The sequence below is a fragment of the Microtus ochrogaster genome, unplaced genomic scaffold (genome assembly GCF_000317375.1).
Source record: "Microtus ochrogaster isolate Prairie Vole_2 unplaced genomic scaffold, MicOch1.0 UNK1, whole genome shotgun sequence".
NCBI lineage: Eukaryota > Metazoa > Chordata > Mammalia > Rodentia > Cricetidae > Microtus > Microtus ochrogaster.
In genome coordinates this window covers 26,539,565-26,560,797 of record NW_004949099.1, presented here as the reverse complement: position 1 = coordinate 26,560,797, position 21,233 = coordinate 26,539,565, and the positions used below count along the sequence as shown (strand labels likewise).

Genomic DNA, 21,233 nt, shown 5'->3' with positions numbered 1-21,233 from the left:
CTCCAGTTCTATTTCTCTAGTTATGATTACAATCAGGAGATTTCCCCTTTTGACCCCTGTGTCTTCATCTGAAAAGATAAATGGCGCTGTTGATGGGATTACAGATGAGAGTTATAGACAGGTCTTTGTGATCATACTTGGTACAGAGGAATCCAAAACCAGCTTCCTTTTACCACTGTGCATTTCCATCTCACACATTAATGCTCTAAAGTGCTATTAAGAATGCATTCTAGGGGCTGGAGAAAGAGCTCTTGCTGCTCTCCAGAGCTCGGGGATTTGATTCTTAGCACCCACATGGCAGCTCATAAAAGGTCTCTAACTCCAGTCCCAGGAGACTCAATGTCTTCTAGCCTCTAGTGTATTGCATACATGTGGTACACAGATATATGTAGGTAAAAACTCATGCATGTAATATAAAAAGAAAAGAAAAAGAGAATGTGCTTTAGTGACCACTGTCTTCTTCGTTAATGGTTCTAAACTGCTGTCTGTATGTTTCACATCAGAGCAAACATTTGTAGGTACTCTAGTGGAGTAGCTAGATTCATTATATGGCCTTAATGACTTATGCACCTGAGATATATTGTGAGTTTTTATTCTTGACCACATTCTAAAGAGGTGAGGTTACTTGTGTAGTTAGGTTGGCAAGCTTCTATGCTTTTTGAGTAACAGTATTCAGAGCAAGATGCCCTGTGATGGCTAGTTTTTGGGCTCTGTCAGCTATCTGAGATCTAATTTATATGCTTTCCAACTAAATGCCTTAGACCTGGGACCTTATTTACCCATATGTACAATGAAATGCTGATTCCTCTCTGATAATCTTTCTAGCTCTAAAAGTCCATAATCTGTCCATGAGATATCTGAGTGCCTGTGATGAATGCTGTTAGGTTCTGCAGGGCCATATCACTTTGATAAGAACTCATATGAGTGATGGAAAGTAACCAATTCTGTTTAAATGTAAATATCAATTTAGAAATTAACATTTTCATTCAACTTATTTTAGGGTATATGAATCATACAATGTTTTGGTTTTAGATGTCCTCTGTTTTCATGTTTTTCAAGTCTTCAAACCTCAGACTCTTGTCAACAGTTTATTTCATATTTATCCTTAAGTGTCCTAAGAGCAAGTAATGCTTCACATGTGCAAAGGGGACTGCTGATACTCTACTCTTCTCTGTTCCATACCTGCTCTGACGTGTGCTGTGACTCTGAATAGCAGCATTGGGGTGTGTGTGTTGAACATGTGTGTGCCATGTATGTGTATGGAGGTGTTATGGAATATTAGGTGAAGATGTGTTACATTTGTTTGTGCTGTGGAGCATTTGTTTAATGATGCAAAGATGTGCTGCATTCTATTATGTTGCATTTGTTTAACTCTGTGAAACTGTGTTAACTTTGCCTGCCTAAAACACCTGATTGGTCTAATAAAGAGCTGAATGACCAATAGCTAGGCAGGAGAGAGAAATAGGTGGGGCTGATAGGCAGAGAGAATAAATAGAAGGAGAGAAAGAAAAGAGAGGAGCAAGAAAATTAGGAGAGGAGGATATCAGGGGCCAGTTACATAACCGGACATGGAATAAGAAGGAAAGAAAAGATGTACAGAAATAGAGAAAGGTAAAAGCCTAGAGGCAAAAGGTAAATGGGATAATTTAAGAAAAGATGGCTAAAACTAACCCACGCTAAGGCTGGGCATCCATAAGAAGTAATAAGTCTCTTTGTGATTATTTGGGAGCTGGGCAGCAGGTACCCCAAAGAGTAAAACGGACAAACAGATAAACAAACAAAAACCAAACCAACAACATGGAGGTCAAAGGACAGCCATCAAGTATCATTCTTTGCTTTTCTACTTCGTTTGAGGTGGGATCTCTTTGCCACTGCATAAGCAGCCTAGCTGGCTCCTGAGTGTCTGGGATTTGTGTTGTTTCTGCCTCCCATCTCTCCACAGGGGCACCATGGGATTTCAGATGCTTGTGCTGTTACATCTGGCTTGTACATGACTTCTGGGCACCAAAATTAAAGTTGTGGAGCTTATACGGCAAGCACTTTTACCTACTGTCTCCTTGGCCCTGCACTGAAAATACTCTTTTAACTACTCTAGCTAAAGACTTTTGTATCTTCCTGAACTCTCTTTTATTACTACTTAATTTTTTGATCCATTAATAAGTCTCCCTGGCTCTATCTTCTTTACTTTCCAAGGCTTAGTCTGTCGTCTCCATACTGTCTAGAATCTGGTCCAAGTCAGCGCATCCTAATGGAATGTGATCATTTTCTAATTGTATATTTTTTACTTTGGCTCTCCTAAAATCCTTCCTGGTGGTAGTAACTAAAGTGATTCCTTTAAAGCAAACATTTGGGTCATGCGTAAAGCCATTTAGTGGCAGTTCCTTGTGTTAGGCAGTTTTATGGTGTTATCTTAATAAAGTGCCCAAACTGTGTACCTTATAAGGACTTTGGTCCTTCTGGAGCTTTCATTCCAAGATTGGGAGGCATGGGCTTACATGACTTTGGTGAGGATGTTTTGGAACAAGTGCTTGCATTCCAAGTAAGGGACAGAGGACAAGGAGTGTGCCCAGAGTCCTGTGTTGGGACATGCTCCAGTGGCCTAAGGGCATCCCATTGTGACCCACCTTTTAAATTAGATCCAAGATCCACAGCAACTCCCAAACTAATGCCATTTAACACTCAGGCATTTAACATCCAAATGATTGAGTTCTCCATCTCACTGGAGCAGGAGCCCAAGTCCTTTCTGAGTTAGTCCTCTTGCCTTGCCGTCTTGTTCCTTCTCAGACTTCATGTTTGCCTTTTATTCAGTTGCAGGCCTTCTTGTTTCTCCTCTATGTTAATTGCATCTACCTTAGACTTTGTGCTTGCTGTTCTTTGTAGGTGAACCACTGTCTGCCCAGGTGGTGCCTGGCTAAGACCCACTTTCTCTGAACTCTGTTCTCATAAGTTACCTTCTTAATGAGGCTTTCTGACCAGCTATAAAGAATACTTATTTCATCTTCTTATGCTTGGCCGCATCTTATTTTATTTTGTTTTAGTTTAGTTTTTCTTGTGTGGACTGGCACTGTGAGCCTTCCACATGCTAGGGCATCTCTCTACCAAAAACTGTTTTCTTAGCCTTTTGGTTTCATTGTATTATCACTTTTCACATATTTTGTATAAGCCTGTGCTTTTCCACTTACTTTGTAACTTTCATGGAGTATAGGATTTGTTTTCTATTCTGCTTCTCGGGCAAGAGTAGGTGGTACTGGAATAAGTTAATAGGCTTTAATTTTAGCTTCAAGAATAGTTTATTGTGACCTTGTTGCTACTGTCAGCCGTAGTTTTTGTTGGCGTTCCTTGAAATAACAGAGCCAATTATAATTAAATTCATCTGAATTGTGGATTAAAGGCAAAAACTTATCTCTAGTATGCTGAAAAGATCAGTGGTGTCTCATCTGTGGTTGAATACTGACTCCTGCCCTTGTCATTATGAGAGGAGAGCTTTCTCAGAACCTTCCAGAGACTTGAAGGAAAGAGAGATGATGGTTCTGGGTTTTTTTTTTTTTTTTTTAATTTCTATTTCCTCCCTAAGATGAAGGTCCTTAGATGTTTCTTTAATCTTCCTGCTTTTCCTTCCGACTTTCTCCTCCCTCTTCTTCCCTTCTTCTTTCCCCCAATTTCCCTCCTTCTACCTAATCTCCCTCCCTCCTTTTCTTGACTTTTCTTAGACACAGCATCACTATGTATCAGAAATTGGGCTTGAGTTAGAATCTTCTGCTTCAGTCTCCTGAATGCTGAGATTATAGCCATGTTCTATCACCCTTGGCTTAGCTTTTCTATATTTTTAATCTTTTTTAAACTGTGGGAGATTTTTAAATTTGTATGAAAGTTGGCAAGATAGTATAATGACTGCCCTCCCTTCCTACTTTGCACCTAATTTTTCCTGTGGAAATGAATATTTTTCTTTCTCCTTTTGTAATTTTTATACTCTTTATCCCTGGCTCCTGTTTTTATTCTTGTCTTTGGCTCAGGACATTTTCTGCAGTTTTTTTTAAAATATTTATTTATTTATTATGGATACAATATTCTGTTTGCATATATGCCTGCTAGAAGAGGACACCAGACCTCATTACAGATGGTTGTGAGCCACCATGTGGTTGCTGGGAATCGAACTCAGGTCCTTTGGAAGAGCATACAATGCTCTTAACTGCTGAGCCATCTCTCCAGCCCCATTTTCTGCAGTTTTAAGAGAGTTGTTGGTGGTAGACATCTGTGTCTTAGTCAGTCTTGGGGGAGATGTCTCATTTGTCATCACTCATGATTGGGACTGGTTGTGAGTCTGTCTCTCTCTCTCTCTTTCTCTCTCTCTCTCTCTCTCTTTCTTCCTTTCAAATAGCATTTTATCAGATTGGCGAGTTCTAGGCCTGCCAGGACTGCATAGTGAGACCCTGTATAGAAGGAAGAGAAAAGAAAGGAAGGAGGGAGGTAAAGAAAGAAGCAGAATCTTGATACACCCAGACAGGCAGGAAAGGAAAACAACTATACTCCATCTGGGTGGTAGTGGCACTTGCTTTTAATTCTAGAATCTTAGCTCTCAGGAGGCAGAAGCAGGTGGATCTCTGTGAGTTTGAGATCACCCTGGTCTATAGAGTGAGTTCCAGGACAGCCAGGGCTACACAGGGAAACCAGTTTTGAAAAAAAAAAAAAAAAAAAGAAGAAGAAGGAAACCTATACTTCAGTAGTCTTTCATAAGCAATCTCAAAATCATTGGCAAAACAGTAAAACCTAGGCATAAAAATTTAAGATACATTGAAAAATCAACTAATGAAGAGGGACGTGCCAGATGGGGGGAATGCAAGTAAAATAATCCCAAGATAGCTCCAAATATGGTACAATAAGGGGTTCTTTATTAAAGGGAAACTCACAGATCACCCAGGGGAACAGGGCAAGCAGGAGAGACAGAGTGTATGTGTGTGTGTGTCTGGACCCATGTGCTTTTTGGTACCCAGTGCCACACCCAACCTGGTCAAGCCTCTCAAAGACTATTGGCTGAAGGAAGTTCCCCACCATCTCCCCCTTTTATCTAAATGAGAGAATTTTAAACCTAATACAAAACTATATACAATAAGAACATATCAAGTATAAAAATTAGAATTAACCAGCATAAACAATATTAAGCATGAAACATATGCTAAATGTTTCAATAATTATTTTATCTTAAGGAGTCTAAGTCTTGTATTAGAAATGGCTTGGCTAAGCCATAAGAGGAAAGTAACTGTACCTATCTCTAGTCTTCAACCCCATCAAAGACCTGAGAAGAGAGCTAATATTACTTGAGTAGGCAGGAAGTGCAATCAAGCACCTTCCAAAATGTACAGTAGATGACAGAGACAAATGGCTACCTGGGCAATCACCAGGTAGCAAAAATTTCATTTGCAGCATTGGAGGAACCAACTTTGTCTAAGGCCTAGAGTAACTGACAAACCATTTCAGAGGCAGGAATATTTTTAAAACCATCTTACCCTGTCTTGGAAAGGTATTGCAGTCTTTTTTTTTTTTCCTCATATCCTGCTTGTCCTGTCCAGACACCATACATTTTGTCAGTGGTTGAGGCATGGGCAGTTCCTTGCCCAAAGGTCAGTTTTGCCAAGAAAACAAGCTCCAAGTGGAGTGTCTTCGGTGCTCAACATTCTCTTGGGAATAGATCAGTGCTGCCAGGAGCAATTGTATCTCACGTCAATAGATCCCTAGGTTATTTAAATGTCATATTCTACAGTTCTTTGAAGTGGTTGAAGATTACCTATCTATGCAGAATACAGTCTATGTATCTAAAGAATCTGATTAGTCTAACTATAAGTATTACAAACATGGATGACTATTGATCTATAATATTTAATACCTATGTAGCTTAAAGACTTCATATTAAGTCTTTATATTAAGCATCTTTAAAAAACTGGGCAGCAAATGAGGATAATGACCTCAAAATGTAAACAGTGTATAACTCTTGATCAGAGGTAGAAATGTATAATGAATACCACATGATAAATATATTCTAAAATTGTATCAATATACAGTGTCTTAAACAGAGGTAGAAACATGCATGCATACAATATGATAAAATAACTTTGCATGGGTGTGCAAATATTGTAAACAGAAATAGGAACATATTCAATATAACAAATACAGTTTGAATTTGTATTAATATACAAGAATCTATACCAGTGTAAATTGTCTATAAATAATAGCTCACAAGTATTCACTCTATTATCCTTTAGGAAATTTCAGTGAATAGGTGTAATCTTTATTGGCCAGCAGGTGTTGTGGTTGCAGCCATGTGGCGAAACAAAGTGGAGGAGAGACATGAGGAGCCGTGAACAATCTCACTTTGGTTTTGCGCTTGTTGCCTACTTAGATACTGACAAATATGCTTTGCTTAACAAATTAAGAGCAATTAAGGACAATTAATGCAATTCTGTACATGGAGAGAGTTTTGGTGGCTTTCTGTCAGTTGCGAGCCACACAGTTGGCAGATGTAATGCCGCGTGGATCGCAATGTGATCAAAAGAACGGTGGGCTGCTGTGGGGAAAGTTGGGATCCTAGGCAGTGTAGGTGGGCTGTGGATGAGAAACATGATCTAGCTGGTTAACGTGGGGTGTGGTGGTGGGTTTCTGGTAAGCATGGACTCGTTCCCACGTTGGGCAGCATATAAAGGGGAATGAGCCAGACTGGGGGAAATGTGACTAAAATAATCCCAGACTAGCTCTGGATATGGTATAATATGGGGTTCTTTATTAAAGGGGAACTCACAGATCACAATGGGGAACAGGGACAGAATCCAACATTCAGGTGTGGCAAGCAGGGAGAGAATGAGAGTGTAGCTGGACCCGCATGCTTTTTGGTACCCAAGGTTATGTCCAACGTGGTCCAGCCTCTCGAAGGCCATTGGCCGAAGGAGGTTCCTCATCAAACTGATGTAACTATATTAGCAAAATAAAGTAGAAAAATGTATATAATCATAGTGAATGCGTAAATGCATCTGATACAATTCAATAGTACTTCATAATAAAGATAAACCTCTCGTATGTTTCTTTTGAATATTTTATGGCTTGATTAGTAGCTATTTTCTTTTTTTTGTGTGAACATTATGGACCAAATGTTGTAGAATCTGTAAAATCTTTCTTTGAAAGATAGTGTATTTTGTTCTGACAAGGAACTAAATTACCAGCTTCTTGCTTTTGTTCCATTAAGGGTGGAACGATGTATTATTATATTCTATTTTAGTTTTACACACATATATACATGCATACACATGAGATTTACACATACAGAAGTAGACACACATATGCGTGAATGCACATTTGCGTGAAAACACAATGCACAGTGTTCCTTTCCCTAAGGTATAGCCTCTGTGACGTCTCACTTCAATCCCCATGTCTTCATGAGGGTATTTGCTTTGTACTTTGGCTAGGCTAAGCTAAACACCTTTCCAGCACTGACCTCTGCCATCTGTTTCCCAATGTCTTTTTCCTACCAGACCCCTGTGGGGGTTTTGTCTTTGTGTACTCCAGAGCTGATTGTAGATGGTTGAGAGGATTTTTTTCTCGTGACTCCCACATGCCAAGCATCCTGTGTCCCCAGTGCTCATCACCTCTACCCAGAATTGAGATCACTTTTCCTGCTTAGATGTCAGCTCAATATGCAAATCCATGAAAATGCTTCCAAGTGAAGGAAGATCTTGGGGCAGTGTTACTTATGTGTCTCTTCTAGTAAGGACCAGACTTCTGTGCTGATTGTGCTGTAGTGATGCTGTTGCTTCATGTATTTCTTCAGATTTTATTTAGCCATTGTAGAGGAAGACTCATAGCAGCAACTAGAACCCAATATACTTGAAGTCCTAGTAAATACCTTTTAATTCTTATTTATTTCTCTGTTTGTTGTTTTAAAAGAAACTCTTTAGTTTGGTTGTGATTGCAGCATGAATTTTGTGTTTTGGAGAAACAAGTGTTAATTGGGAAGATCCCAGTTTATTATGTCTAATTTGACATCATAGTTTCCAATCTTTTCCCCCCTTTTTTGTGTGATTCAAGGACTCGCCTGTTGCAGTTTGCTTTAGAGTCACCACCCATATCTCCTGTGTCTTCCACCTCAAAGAAAGTTGTTGCTAAAGTGCATAATGCTGAAGCCACCAAACACCCTGTCAAACAGGGGAGCAGGCTGATGGACAAGTTCCTGATAAGAGAGACAGGGGGAAAAGAAAATGACAGGAAGTATAGCCCTCAAAAGGAGATAAGCGCCTCTACTGAGGCTAAAGAGACAAGTCTTGAGGGAAAGACAGTACTTGGTCCCTCGGATGCTAATGGACCTGTGACACCCTCTACATCCACCATGAAACTGGAAAATAAAGGTAAGAAGTCATTTTTGTATATGCCTTTTCATACTTAAGGAAGTCTCATTCTTGTGGTGTAAGCTTAACAGGCAGCGTGTTTGAGGGGGGAGTAAGAAGGCGTAGACCAGATTCTACTTTACTGTGTCTCAGACATGATGCAGTCAGTGCTTAGAGGTAGAGTTTTTGTCTTTTTCATAGAATAGAGTCAGGATGATTCATGCAGAAGTGAAATGGTTTAGTAGTTAATGCTTCTCGTGGTAGCTTTCTGTTTTTAGATTGGAGCCCTCTCACCCCATCCAGTTCCAGTTAACTCTTAAGCCTCCATTTTATGCCACAGGTTGACTACTTCCTTGATGTTCTGCCTGTAGTTTAATGTCCTTTGGCATATGACATGTACTTTGGTAACCTTCCTTATCTCTTAGCTCTCCCTCCCAAATGTCTCTGAAGCCAAGTTGTTGTCTCTCTCTTTGTACAGTGCACCCATAGGCTGACAGAGTAACTGAAAACCAGAGCTGGTGTGCCGCCTGTATGGTAAAGACAGGTTTGCTGGAGCATGCACTCCTTCTGTGTTTACATATCATCGCTGAGGTTTCCATGCTGCAGTGGTGCAGAGTGGCCTCATGATGACAGAGTCAGGATTCTGGTGGGAAGACTCATCTGGAAAGCCCCTGACTGATCTCTATGGCCTCATCTTTTACTAGGAACATGTGCCTTTAGCAAACCCTTGCAGCCCACAGACGAAGGCCAATAGTAGTGTTTGGGGTTTTTTTGATTACATGTATCTCATACCACATCTCAATCTGGACCACTTTCTGTGGTTTTTGCTGTTGTGTTTTTAATTTCATTGGGACATGTTTTCAACTCTTGTAGAACTTTTTTTCTCTCCAAATGAAATCTTAGAATAAACCATAGCATATAAAATAGATAAATTCTTTGTGTTCTATTAAAAATCAGAGTAGGGAGCCTTTGTTTTACTCATAGTTGTAACCTCATTACAGTGTTGTTGACATTGCTTCTAGGGTAAGATAGTCCTAGGGCCTGGGAAAGGCTCAGCATTATGGTCTGCTGGTACCTTGGTAGCAAAATTGTAGCTAAAGCATTTTCTAATTAGCTAACTTCCAAACTTACTTCAGTCTCTAGGCCTAGGATTCTGATTGTGTGACACCCCACAAAGTAACTAGTTACTAGTAACCAGTTTTACCTGCTTTCCGTGCCTTGTGGGTTTTTCTAAGAGCAGATTACCTAGGATTCTGTCTGTGCCAACTTGTTTATTTTTCCCCTTTCTTTCTCTCTTTTTAAAATGCAGTGTCTTGTCCTGTTTGTGAGGTCAGCATTTCAGAAAATCACATCAATAAGCATTTAGACAGTTGCTTGTCACGTGGAGAGAAGAAAGAGAGTCTTCGAAGGTAAGAAAGCTGAGCTTAGCTGCTGACCTGCTTTGGCTGGGTGCTTCTGTGCGTTATAGACGTGAATCAAAACCGGGACTAACCTTTTGTCCTGGTCACTAGTGCTTCCTGCTTACCTTTCCATCCCTCACTCTTGTTCCTCCTTCAGCTCACACTCTGCCTTATGTCAGTAGCGGATCAGTGCTTGCTAACTGCTACATCATGACTTAGAGAAACTACTGACTTAGAATCACTTGTCTTTCTTGCTGTTGTTGTTGTTGTTGTTTTGAGACAGGGTTTCTCTGTGTAGCCTTGGCCATTCTGTAGACCAGGCTGGCCTCAAACTCACAGAGACTAGTTCACTTTGTTTTTAGAATTCTCAAACTATTGTACAAAGGCCTTGCACAAAGAAAGCAAGGACAGTTTGAATTTAGAACATGTAAAATCTTTCATTAGTTCTTAGGATGTTTTAGTATTTTAAATAGATATTTAATTAATAAGAAATTTAATATCTTAAATATTAATTTAAATCAAACTTATTGTATTTTTGTCTGTCTGATTGTCTGTATTTATATAGGGCTCAGAATTGAATTCAAAACCTAGTACTTAGTGAACATCTTTAAAAATTAGTTTTTGAATTGTCTGTTCTACTTACATATGTAAAAATGATACAGAAGAGTATTTATAATTGGATATGGTGGTGTATGCCTGCAATCTTAGTATTCAGGAGGCTGAGACAGGAGAATCAAGGGCAGCATAGACTACTGAGAAGTAGGTTAGCCTAGGCTACAGTGACATTCCAGCCCCACGTTTCTATTTCTTCCTTCCTTGCCAGAGAATGTGTATGGAATGTAAGGACTTTGTCTTCAAAACACCAAGAGATGACATTACTAATAAGTTGTGAGGTCAGTATTTGTATCCAGACTACTGTGCTACTTTGCATCCTTTGTGTATCAAAGTCTCCAAATCTAAAACTAGTTCACATGTGTGTTCAAGGAATGATATTTTTATTGAAGTTAAATTGTAGGGCTTCAGGCATCTGGCTGGTAAAAACAGTAAGGAAGAAATGTCGTGTTTGAGTCTGGGTGATGATAGAGAAATGTAGTTGGGAGCGGCATGGGCAGCAAGGTCAAGGAAACATTTTATTTTTAAAAGTAGCATACAGGCCTCAGTCTTTCTGCTATTGTCTGACAGTTAGTAGAATAGTGGTGAGCACAGGGAATGAAGTTGGGGAAAGTTGGAGAGAATAGGTGGGAATCGAGTGCTGTGGAAAAGAGAACGGGGCTGACGATATTAGTGATGCCTGGAAAGCGGGAGGAAGAGAATTGTTGGCTCTTGTGTGTGTCTCATCTGTTTTGAAGAGTATTTTCCCAAAAGCATTCTCTCCAAAGAGAGGGCCATCTTACTGATTTAATTATTAAAACTAAAAAGATGCCACTCATTTTTTTCTTGTGTAAGTTTGGAGTGAATGCAGGTTTCAAGGGACAGACTGCTGCTGAATCTTACAAAGGCTGATGTTGAAGGGTAGCGATGTGTTGCTAACTCACAGCACAGGCTGTACTTGACTCCAAGCCTGGGCAGTCCTGTGCTCACAAGGACTGCCTTCTTGTATCTACAAGTTTGTTGATGGGAATAGAATTTAGATGTTTATGTTGCTTAGTTATGGGGAATTTGGGATAATATAAACTGGTAGCTTCCAGGATGACTGCTAAGCCATTAGCATCTTATTACTTGCTTTTTTCCTTCTGTTTTTTCCAGAGTTGGGAGTAGAAAAGCTGAGTATTTTCTTCCTAAAGAGTAAGAAATTGGCACTGATGATCTGATCTTGTTTAGATTGTTCTCTTTCTAGATGTATCTGTTGTATTCTTCTAATTCTTTTTTTAGACATATGAAACACTTTCTATTTATTTATTTTATAACTCCATTAACTGTTAAAAAATCAAGCTATGTAGGTAACAAGAGATTATACATATCAATATTAATTTACTTCCTGAAAAACCCAGACGCTTTTCCAAATACTTGATAACCTAAGAGTTAACAGTGGATATTTGTTTAAAGAAAAAATAAAGTAATTTAAAATTCTTTTCTAATTATGCCATTTGACTTCAACCTGTTTCAAATATTTCTTTGAAAATTCGTTCATGATATTGAATTGCTACTTTTTATTCAAAGATTGTACAAAGTTCAAGAATGACTTACCTTTTTTTGCCATAACTTGTAATCTTCAATTGCATGGAGAGGTTAACTTTGTCTTCAGACTGCTAAAATGGAAATTGTTTGTACAGAAGTTCAATCACATGCATGTGTTGTTGATTGCTTGAGATAGAATCAATATGGGTGTTTTAGTAGACTCGTATCTGAGAAATATTTATTCTCAGATATTTGTTACCAATAAAATGTTGGTTTAAAATGTTAGTTAGCATCTTCTAATTCTTTAGCTGTGTCCAGTGGTGTTCCAAATCTGGTTGCTCAGACAGTCCTGCCAGTTGGTCCTCAGTGCAACTTAGAACTGTGTCACTCTTAGTAGACTGAAGGTCCTCACTCAAGGTACCTGCTGGAGTTTTTTGTATTTCAAACTCCTAAATTTCCTTTACTCCAAGGGTTTTGTTTTTTGTTTCTGTACTCACAAGTCATTTTTTACGACATTATTCAGGCACACTTAGGGAAACATAAAGCTAAATCTTCTTAGTTTTATACTGGCCTGGAGTTTGGTCACGTAAAAGTCTCTGTGTCTTAAGGTCTCTTTTTACAACCCTAAAAGGTCAATTTCTGGGTGTGGCTGGTAACCCTTTTACCACCCTATGTAGAACTGTCTGATAGTTTAGAGCAGAACTCTTTCTATAGCTGTCTAGTTCTGAGACTTCTGACGTGTGTGATTCCACTTCACCGAGTCAGCATAGGAAAGATCAGTATCATGCCATGCTTGGGGTAATGCTTCTCTGACTTCATAGTCTCAAGTTATTTTCTTTATTTTATTTTTATTTTATGATAATTGGTATTCTCCAGCATGTTTGTCTGTGTGAGGGTATTAGAAAAGCCTTGGAGTTGGAGTTACAGACAGGTGTGAGCTGCCATGTAGATGCTGGGGATTGAACCTGGGTCCTCCAGAAGAGCAGCCAGTCAGTGCTCTTAACCGCTGAGCCATCTCTCCAGCCCCCATACTTTCACTTCTTGACAGAGATGGTTGATGTCTGATGTTGCTTTCATTGTGAATGCTAGTGGACACTTCACATCTTTATTAGAATTTTATAGTTGTTATTGTCTGTCTTTGATCAAATAAATGTTTTAGTTAGAGACTTGAATTGCTCCTCCCTTTGTGCTTGCTATAAACACTGCAGAATAATTCAGTTGATCCTACCTGCTGTGATTTTATTTTACCATAATGTCATCAATCTGGTAGAGCCTAATTGAATGCCATTATAAGAACAATTTGGAAAAATATACTCTGTGGAGGTTTTCAGGTCCTTTTATAAATAAGTAGTTATTTCTGGCTTTCCAGGCTTTACTAACAGAGCATAAAAGAGATAATTTAGCTAGAAAATGGTCATTGTGTGAGTAGAACAGTTGTATCTCTACTTGACTGTAATAGCGCTCTCAGTATGACCTTTGGACCACCACATCAGATTTACCTTAGGAAACTGGAAAGTAAAGATTTTCAGCTTCAACTTTAGGTCTGCATCATGTGGATGGGTGCTGTAGAGAAAGTAACTGAGGAAGTGTTGCATTTAAACTACACTCTCCTGGCAGTTCTGAGGTTCTTGAAGTTTGGGAAGCATCAGCATTTGAACATTTTTTGCTTTTTTTTTTTTAAAAAAAAAACCTTTATTTTAAACCCTGTTACTCTTAAGATCTTATTAATTTGCTGTTGTCATTTTGAAATGATTGCAATAGTAAAGACTGCTTTGACAAACTGTTTATTATACGCCTAATTGCCCATAGAGCTGAACCTCTACTCAGAATGCGTATGCTGACACTTGCCCATCTTTCTACTTTAGTATGGGTGTGGGTAATGCATGTTCATGTGTAGAGGCTGTATGTGTGTATGTTACCATGTGTGTGGAAGATAGAGTTCAACCCTGGGTATCATACTCAGGAGTATATTCTACCTTGTTCTTTGAGACAGAGTTTCACTGGGACATGGCCTTGCTGGTTGGTTAGGCTATCTGACTAGCAAGCTCTAAGGATGCTGTTTTTACCTCCCCAACTTTTTATATGGATGCCAGAGGTCAAACTCATGCTTGTGAGGCAAGCACTTCATTGATTAAACTTTCTCCCTATATTCTTCTTTTTTTATCTTAATGGCTCAACTATTTTTGTAGTCAGTCAGGTGTTGTGAAGGCAAATTACTATTTTATTGAGAATATTTGATAATTCAAAATAATCCTCAGATCTCTTTTTTTTTTCATTTTAGTTCTGCTCACAAAAGGAAGCCACTGCCAAAAACAGTGTATAATTTGCTCTCTGATCGTGATTTAAAGAAAAAGTTGAAACAGTATGGCTTATCCATTCAAGGAAACAAGCAACAGCTTATTAAAAGGCACCAAGAATTTGTACACATGTATAATTCCCAATGTGATGCTTTGCATCCTAAATCAGGTAAAGTAATTCATCTGTTCTCATCTTTGGATAAAGAAGTGTGTGGCTCAGAGATTATAAACCACAGAAAGAATTTTAATAGGTACCTTTTTGGCAGCAGGTAAGATATGCAGGTGAATCCCTTCGAGAGCTACCTGGAGAACACTGCTAAGGCCATCATCCTCTCAGGCTGTCTCCTGACCCCAGTTCCCTTCGCAGAGGAATCACTATTGCCAGTTTTTTGAATATCTCTCCAGAGGTAGCATGGTGGTAAAGAGTGATCTGGAGGCCTACAGTCCTCCTAGTTTATGCTGAGTGACCGTGAATAAGTCGTATCTCTGTACTTTAATTTTCTCATCTGTAAATTGAGGATTATAATCCTACATGCTGCATGTTTTTGAGATGATAGGATGCATTCAGATATCAAGTACAGTACCTCAGCAAGCACTTAGAACTCCTTAGATATTTCCATTATGATTATTATACATAAACAGACATCCTTAGTTGGTACTGATTCATAAAAATGTCAGAATTCTCCATGTTGTTTTCACTTGACCATGCATACATTTTGGAGTTCTTTATAGGTAAGAACATTTAGAATTGAAAAAATGAAGAGTGATATAAAAACAGAAAAGTGCATGGTATGATAAATTTTTGAAGTGAAAATGCCTCCTGAGATTACGGTCAAAATCCTAGAATCCCCTTCTCCCAGGTATGGTTGTCTCCGTACATCTGCCTACTGTCTATTTACTCTGTGTCCTTGAGCTGAGTGAGTTGGGTAATAGCCACAAGTTCATCCCTGTTCCAGTGCCTTTGTGATTAGAGCTCTTTTCTGCTCCACTACATTTCTGTCCACTGCTTTACCCAGGTTCAAGCTCCTTTCTTTTCAAATTGCACATTTTTTATATTTTTTTGTTCTGTTTTCTGAGAATTAGGATAGCTGCATTGAGCAGTAGCCATGCCATAGCCCCAATGTTGTACTATTGTAAGATTTCCTCCACCAAACAAAGTAATCCATGATTTTTTACTTCAGCCCTACTGACATAGTCAAGACTGGCAGAATGCAGTCAGATTCTTTGCTAGAGTATTACACAAATGGCCTCAACTCTTGTCCTAGTTCTAGTAGAGCTCTTGTTGCCCTCTGAAACCTCTTGAATACAGTCTTCATTGTCTACATTTCAGCATTCTGGTCTTCTTCTTTCCCACCAATGGCCTATCAAGCTGCACTTAAAGGATTCTAGCACTTTAACCTGCAGCCTCATACTCTTGCACAGTCCTTCTGCATGTTACTTCCAAAGGCCAGTGAGCCACATGGCCGTTTGTCACAGTGACTCCATTTTCTGTACTTGTTTTCTTTCTTTCTTTCTTTCTTTCTTTCTTTCTTTCTTTCTTTCTTTCTTTCTTTCCTTCCTTCCTTCCTTCCTTCCTTCCTTCTTTCTTTCTTCTCTCTCTCTCTCTCTCTCTCTGATATTAAATATTTGCTTATTTATTTACTTATTTGTGTTTATGTATGTGTGTCCATAGAGGTCAATGGAGGGTATTGGGTAAATCTTCTGGAACTGGAGCTACAAATGGTTATGAGTGCCTTGTGGGTGCTGGGAATCAAGCCTGGGTCTTCTGGAAGAGCAACCATTGCTCATAACCACTAAGGCATCTCTCCAGGCCCTCTGTGCTGATTTCTTTGTTTGTTTTGTTTTTCAAGATAGAGTTTTTCTGTGAAGCCTTGGCTATCCTGGAACTTGCTTTGTAAACCAAGCTGGTCTTGGAGTCAGAGGTCTACCAGCCTCTTCTTTCCAAGAACTGGCATTGAAGGCATGCACCTCCAAGCCCAGCTTGTTCTGTACTAATTTTTTTGGTATTAGTTACTTTCCTTTACTGTGTGACCAAATACTTGAGAAGAAACAACTTAAAGAGGGAAGATTTATTTTGTCTCATTGATTGATTGACATGAGGGGAAGGCATGGCAGTGTTTATGAGGCTGAATGTGCAGCTGAGACTTCCACCATCTCATTGTGCTAGGTAGCAGAAACATGGGAGTGCTGACATTCTGTAGAAACAGCCTGCCATTGATGTTCCTGTGTCTGAGCTCAGTTGTGTTTTTGTTGTTGTTCCTTTTTATGTTCTTGGTAGCCATGCCGGGCCTTTTGTAATCTATCAAAACGTTTAGCCATGATCTTACTCAGATGTACAGTCATTTCATTTTGTCACCTGATGGTCATGACCGCTACTAATCTTGCCACCTGTTTTGGGGTTTTAGCACATGTAGTTGCTGTTTGACTTTAACTCTGATGGATTCAAGCAAAATTATAGTTGGATAGCTTGGTAGTGTTTCCTTGTCATTATAGTTAGGGTGATAGTATTGTTAGTTCTCTACACCCTAAACAGAATCAGAAATATTTCTGAAAATACTTAAACCCTTAACTTGTGCCCACCGTAGTATAATTTTCTTACTATTGTAGAGTGTGCCAGATGTCTTGAATGGTACTTGTATTAATGCATGGGATAGAATGTAAATGCTTTTGCTTTTCTATTATACTGTGATTCAGTAAGCTCACAAGGAGATGAACAGTTCTTGTTCACAATGATACTGTTTATATTGTTTCAACCAGCCCTACAAAATTAAGGAGGCAGATACATATCAGTGCTTGGAAAAGAAACTATTTTGTTTAAGTGAAGCAGTTGCTTTGAATTTAAATAAACTTTAGTGATGTGGGAGTGTCATATCAATCTGTTGATTTCATTGGTTAAGCAATAAAGAAACTGCTTGGCCCTGATAGGTTAAAACATGGGTGGGAGGAGTAAACAGAACAGATGCTGGAAGAGGAAGTGAGCTCAGAGAGATGCCATGCTCCGCTCTCTAAGGCACCCGCGATGAAGCTCCGACCCAGGGTGGACGTAGGCTAGAATCTTCCCGGTAAGCGCACCTAGCAGTGCTACACAGATGATTAGTCTCGAAAAAAACAAAAACAAAAAAAAAAAAAAAAAGGAAATGGGCTAAATTAATATGTGAGAATTAGCCTAGACGAGGCTAGATAGAAATGGGCCAAGCAGTGTTTAAAAGAATACAGTGTCCGTGTAATTATTTCGGGGCATAAGCTAGCCAGGCAGCCGGGGTGCTGGGGACGCAGCCCCGCTGCTCCTATTTCAACACTTTAGTAGGATTGTTTGAAGTTAATACAAAGGGGAGATTGAGGTGGGTGTAGAGGGAGATTGAATGAGGAGGGTAAGAGCCGGTTGATAAGAAGTACTCTCATTTCACCCATGGAATGCAACCAACTGTCAACCCTACAATGTAACCAGTTGTCAAGCCATCCTAGTTTTTTGTCTACCATTTAAAGCCTCTGCATAGAATATTTTGAAGTAAATTACAGACTTAATATCTTTTTATGTATAAATGAATATAAATGATTGTCAGTTCTTATTATGTACCTCATACACTTAAATAGATTGACTTTTGGTACTGAAAAACAGCTTTTGCAAAATCTGCACTGTTTATGTTTAAAGGGAGCCATTTAATGTGTGGTCTCCTGCTATGGGTGATATAAAACTGTTTAAGGAGCCGGATGGTGGTGGCACATGCCTTTAATCCCAGCACTAGGGAGGCAAAGGCAGGCAGATCGCTGTGAGTTCGAGGCCAGCCTGGTCTACAAGAGCTAGTTCCAGGACAGGCTCCAAATCCACTGAGAAACCCTGTCTCCAAAAAAAAAAAAAAAACAAATAAATAAATAAAACTGTCTATGGATACTTGTTTTGGAGGCAAGGACATTTCCCCTGGTATTTGCAGATCTTTCTTCTTGGCAAGTTTCAATACATTTACTATATTGGAGTTTTAGTTTAGCTCATAGTGTAAATTAATTCTCATATTTCTTTGGAATTGCTGTTTATATATTCAAGAGAGAAGGCAAAAATAGCATAGTATTTCTTACAGTTTTATTTTGATATGTAAAAGAGTTGGAAATTAAAACTCCACATTCTTTTTTAAATGTTTTACTTTGAAATGTTACTAGATTTACTGTTTTAATTACTGTTGTATTGTTGTGATGAAACACTGAGAGCAAAGCAACCATGACCATTATGGTGGGGATGGGGGGTGGCAGACGGGCAGGCGTGGCACTGGTGTAGTAGCTGAGAGCTCACATCTCATGTGCAAGTTTCAGGCAGAGAGAGAGAGAGTGGGATTGGGCCCAACTGGGCCTTTGTGAAAACCCAGCCCCCAGTGACACACCTCTTCCAACAAGGCCACACCTCCTAATCCTTCCCAAACATTTCCACTAACTGGGGACCTTAGCATTCAAATTTATGAGTCAATGGAGGCCATTCTTCTTCAAACCGCCACACTTACTTTTGGAAATTTGAAAAAAGAAGATAGGAATTTGCATTTATATACACCTGTCTTTCTCTTTTGTTAAAACCTCACATAGACATAGAGTAAGTGGATTTTTTTCTTGTTCTTATTTTAATAGCTGCTGAAATAGTCCAAGAAATTGAAAACATGGAGAAGACCAGGATGCGCCTTGAAGCAAGTAAACTCAATGAAAATGTATGTTGAATCTGTTTCAATGTCTGTGTAGTTGTGCAGGAAGGAATTGTTGAATTGTACTTTTAAAATTAAAGGCCAGCCTTTGTAAATTTTTTTGGTAGAAGTACTGGAACACATTGCTATTTAGAGAATTAAGATTTCTTTACAGCTCATGTTTTTAGATAGCATTTGTGTTTAACAAACTTACAACATAAAGTACAGCTGGAGTCACCTAGACAAAGCCCTCATGGCTCAGTTTTTGTCTGCCTTGAGGTAAAGATGCTTGCTCCTCCACCACTTACTCCTGCCACTGTGGTGTTCTGCCCAGGTGCCTGGGTTCGAGCAGCCATGGGCTGAACACTGAACCAGCATGTGAAGTATTAGCTAGGAAAATGAGTATGTCACTAGGACACATTTGAAAAAAGAAACAATTAAAGAAAAATAGGAAGCTGGTAGGTGATGAAACACGCCATTAATCCTAGGACACAGGAGGCAAAAGCAGGTGGATCTATGTGAGTTCTAGGACAGTCTGAGCTATTACATAGAGAAACCTGGTTGATAAACAAAACAAAAAAAAACAAAAAGAAAAGTGAGAATATTCTAAGGTTTTTAATCTTTATAAACTAAACAGCTGTGTATACTCTTCATAACTGTTAAGAATGAGTTCTGGGTTTACTCTGCTTTTTCTGATAACTTTCGTAGCTCTTAGGAGAAACAATAGGATCAGAATTCACATTCAGCAGCCACATATCTTTTATAGTTCTCCTTTCCAAGCTTCTATAAGTCATGGGCCAATTTTTAATAATCTAATTTAAGGAAAATAGGCAACTATATTGCTTTAACACAAGTGCCTACCACCTAGGAAATTTTAATATAATATTCTTTTTTAAGATTGTATTTTTATTTATGTGGATATATGCCGTGTGTGTGTGTGTGTGTGTGTGTGTGTGTGTGTGTGTGTGTGTGTGTGTATGCCTGTCTTCCTGTGGAGGACAGACTAGGGTGTTGGATCTCCAGGAATTGGAGTTAGAGGCACTTGTGAGTTGATTGTTAAGGGTGCTGAGAACTAAGCTTAGTGTTGACAGAGGTTTCTGTCCTACCTGGTCTTACCATAATTCAGTTCCAAATAAATACACAGAGGTTTATATTAATTATAAACTGTTTGGCCTAGTAGCTCAGGCTTCTTATTAACTCTTATAACTTATATTAGCCCATAATACTTGTCTATGTTAGTCATGTGGCTTGGTACCTTTTTTGGCGAGGCATTTCCATCTTGCTTACTCTGTGTCTGGCTTCTTTTGTGTCTGGGTGAGGACTGCAGACTGAGTCTTTACTCTTCCCAGAATTTTCCTTTTCTTGTTGCTCTACCTCTACTTCCTGCCTGGTCACCCTGCCTATACTTCTTGTCTGGCTACTGGCCAATCAGCGTTTTATTAAAAATAATACAGGTGACAGGATTAAAGACCATTGTCCCATAGCAGCTCAGGTTTTCTAAAAGAGTGTCAAATGCTTCTGACTTTTAAGCTATTGCTTCAGCACCATCAATGTAATCATTTTTCTCCTTTTTCTTCTCTTTTTCCTCTTTCTTTCTTCTTTCTACTTCATATATATACATATTTTGAGATAAGGTCTCACTTTGTAGCTGGCCTGAAACTCACTGTATAGAACAGGCTGACCTCAAACTCACAGAGACCTATCTGTCTGCCTCGGATTCCCAAGTACTAGGATCAAAGGTATGCGCAACAGCACTCTCGCTAATGTAATACTCTTTTTTTTTTTTTTTTTTGTTTTTTCGAGACAGGGTTTCTCTGTGGCTTTGGAGCCTGTCCTGGTAGGCTAATAGCTCTTGTAGACCAGGCTGGTCTCGAGCTCCTAGAGATCCGCCTGCCTCTGCCTCCCGAGTGCTGGGATTAAAGGCATGCGCCACCATTGCCCGGCTTGTAATACTCTTTTTTAAAGTTTTTATTTTAAAAATGTTTTCTCATAGAATATATTATTGATCACATACTTTTTCTTACCCCAGCTCCTCCTTACTTTTTAACCCACTCAACTTCATGTTCTTTTCCTTCCTCTAATAACAACAAAAAATCCAAGAGGCACAACAAAAATCAGAAAAAAAACTAAAAGAAATAGAATAAAGCAAAAATTCGCAAAATAAAGTGCACCAAAAAAAACCCCCCAAAAACATAGAGTCCATTTTGTGTTGGCCAACTACTGGGCATGAGACCTGCCCTGGAATGTGGTTGATATACCCAGCGACACTCCATTAAAGAAACCTGATATTCCCTTTGCCAGCAGGTTTCCTTCTTGGTTAGGTGTGGGCCTTTGTGTTCACTTCCTCTTCTCAGTGCTGGGAATTTTGTCTGGTTTGAACTTGTGCAGGTC

General features: G+C 39.1%; 1 protein-coding gene across 2 annotated transcripts in view; it reads left to right on the top strand.

Annotated features, from left to right (window-relative positions):
* The window catches only part of Rad18 (RAD18, E3 ubiquitin protein ligase), a 91,573-nt gene that overhangs the window by 18,672 nt on the left and 51,668 nt on the right, over positions 1–21,233 (top strand). For both annotated transcript variants that reach the window (XM_005364986.3, XM_026788309.1), the window contains exons 5-8: positions 8,071–8,387; positions 9,676–9,775; positions 14,166–14,350; positions 18,793–18,869. In XM_005364986.3, the coding sequence (XP_005365043.1) occupies positions 8,071–8,387; positions 9,676–9,775; positions 14,166–14,350; positions 18,793–18,869 (679 nt within the window). The remainder of the gene's footprint in view (positions 1–8,070; positions 8,388–9,675; positions 9,776–14,165; positions 14,351–18,792; positions 18,870–21,233) is intronic.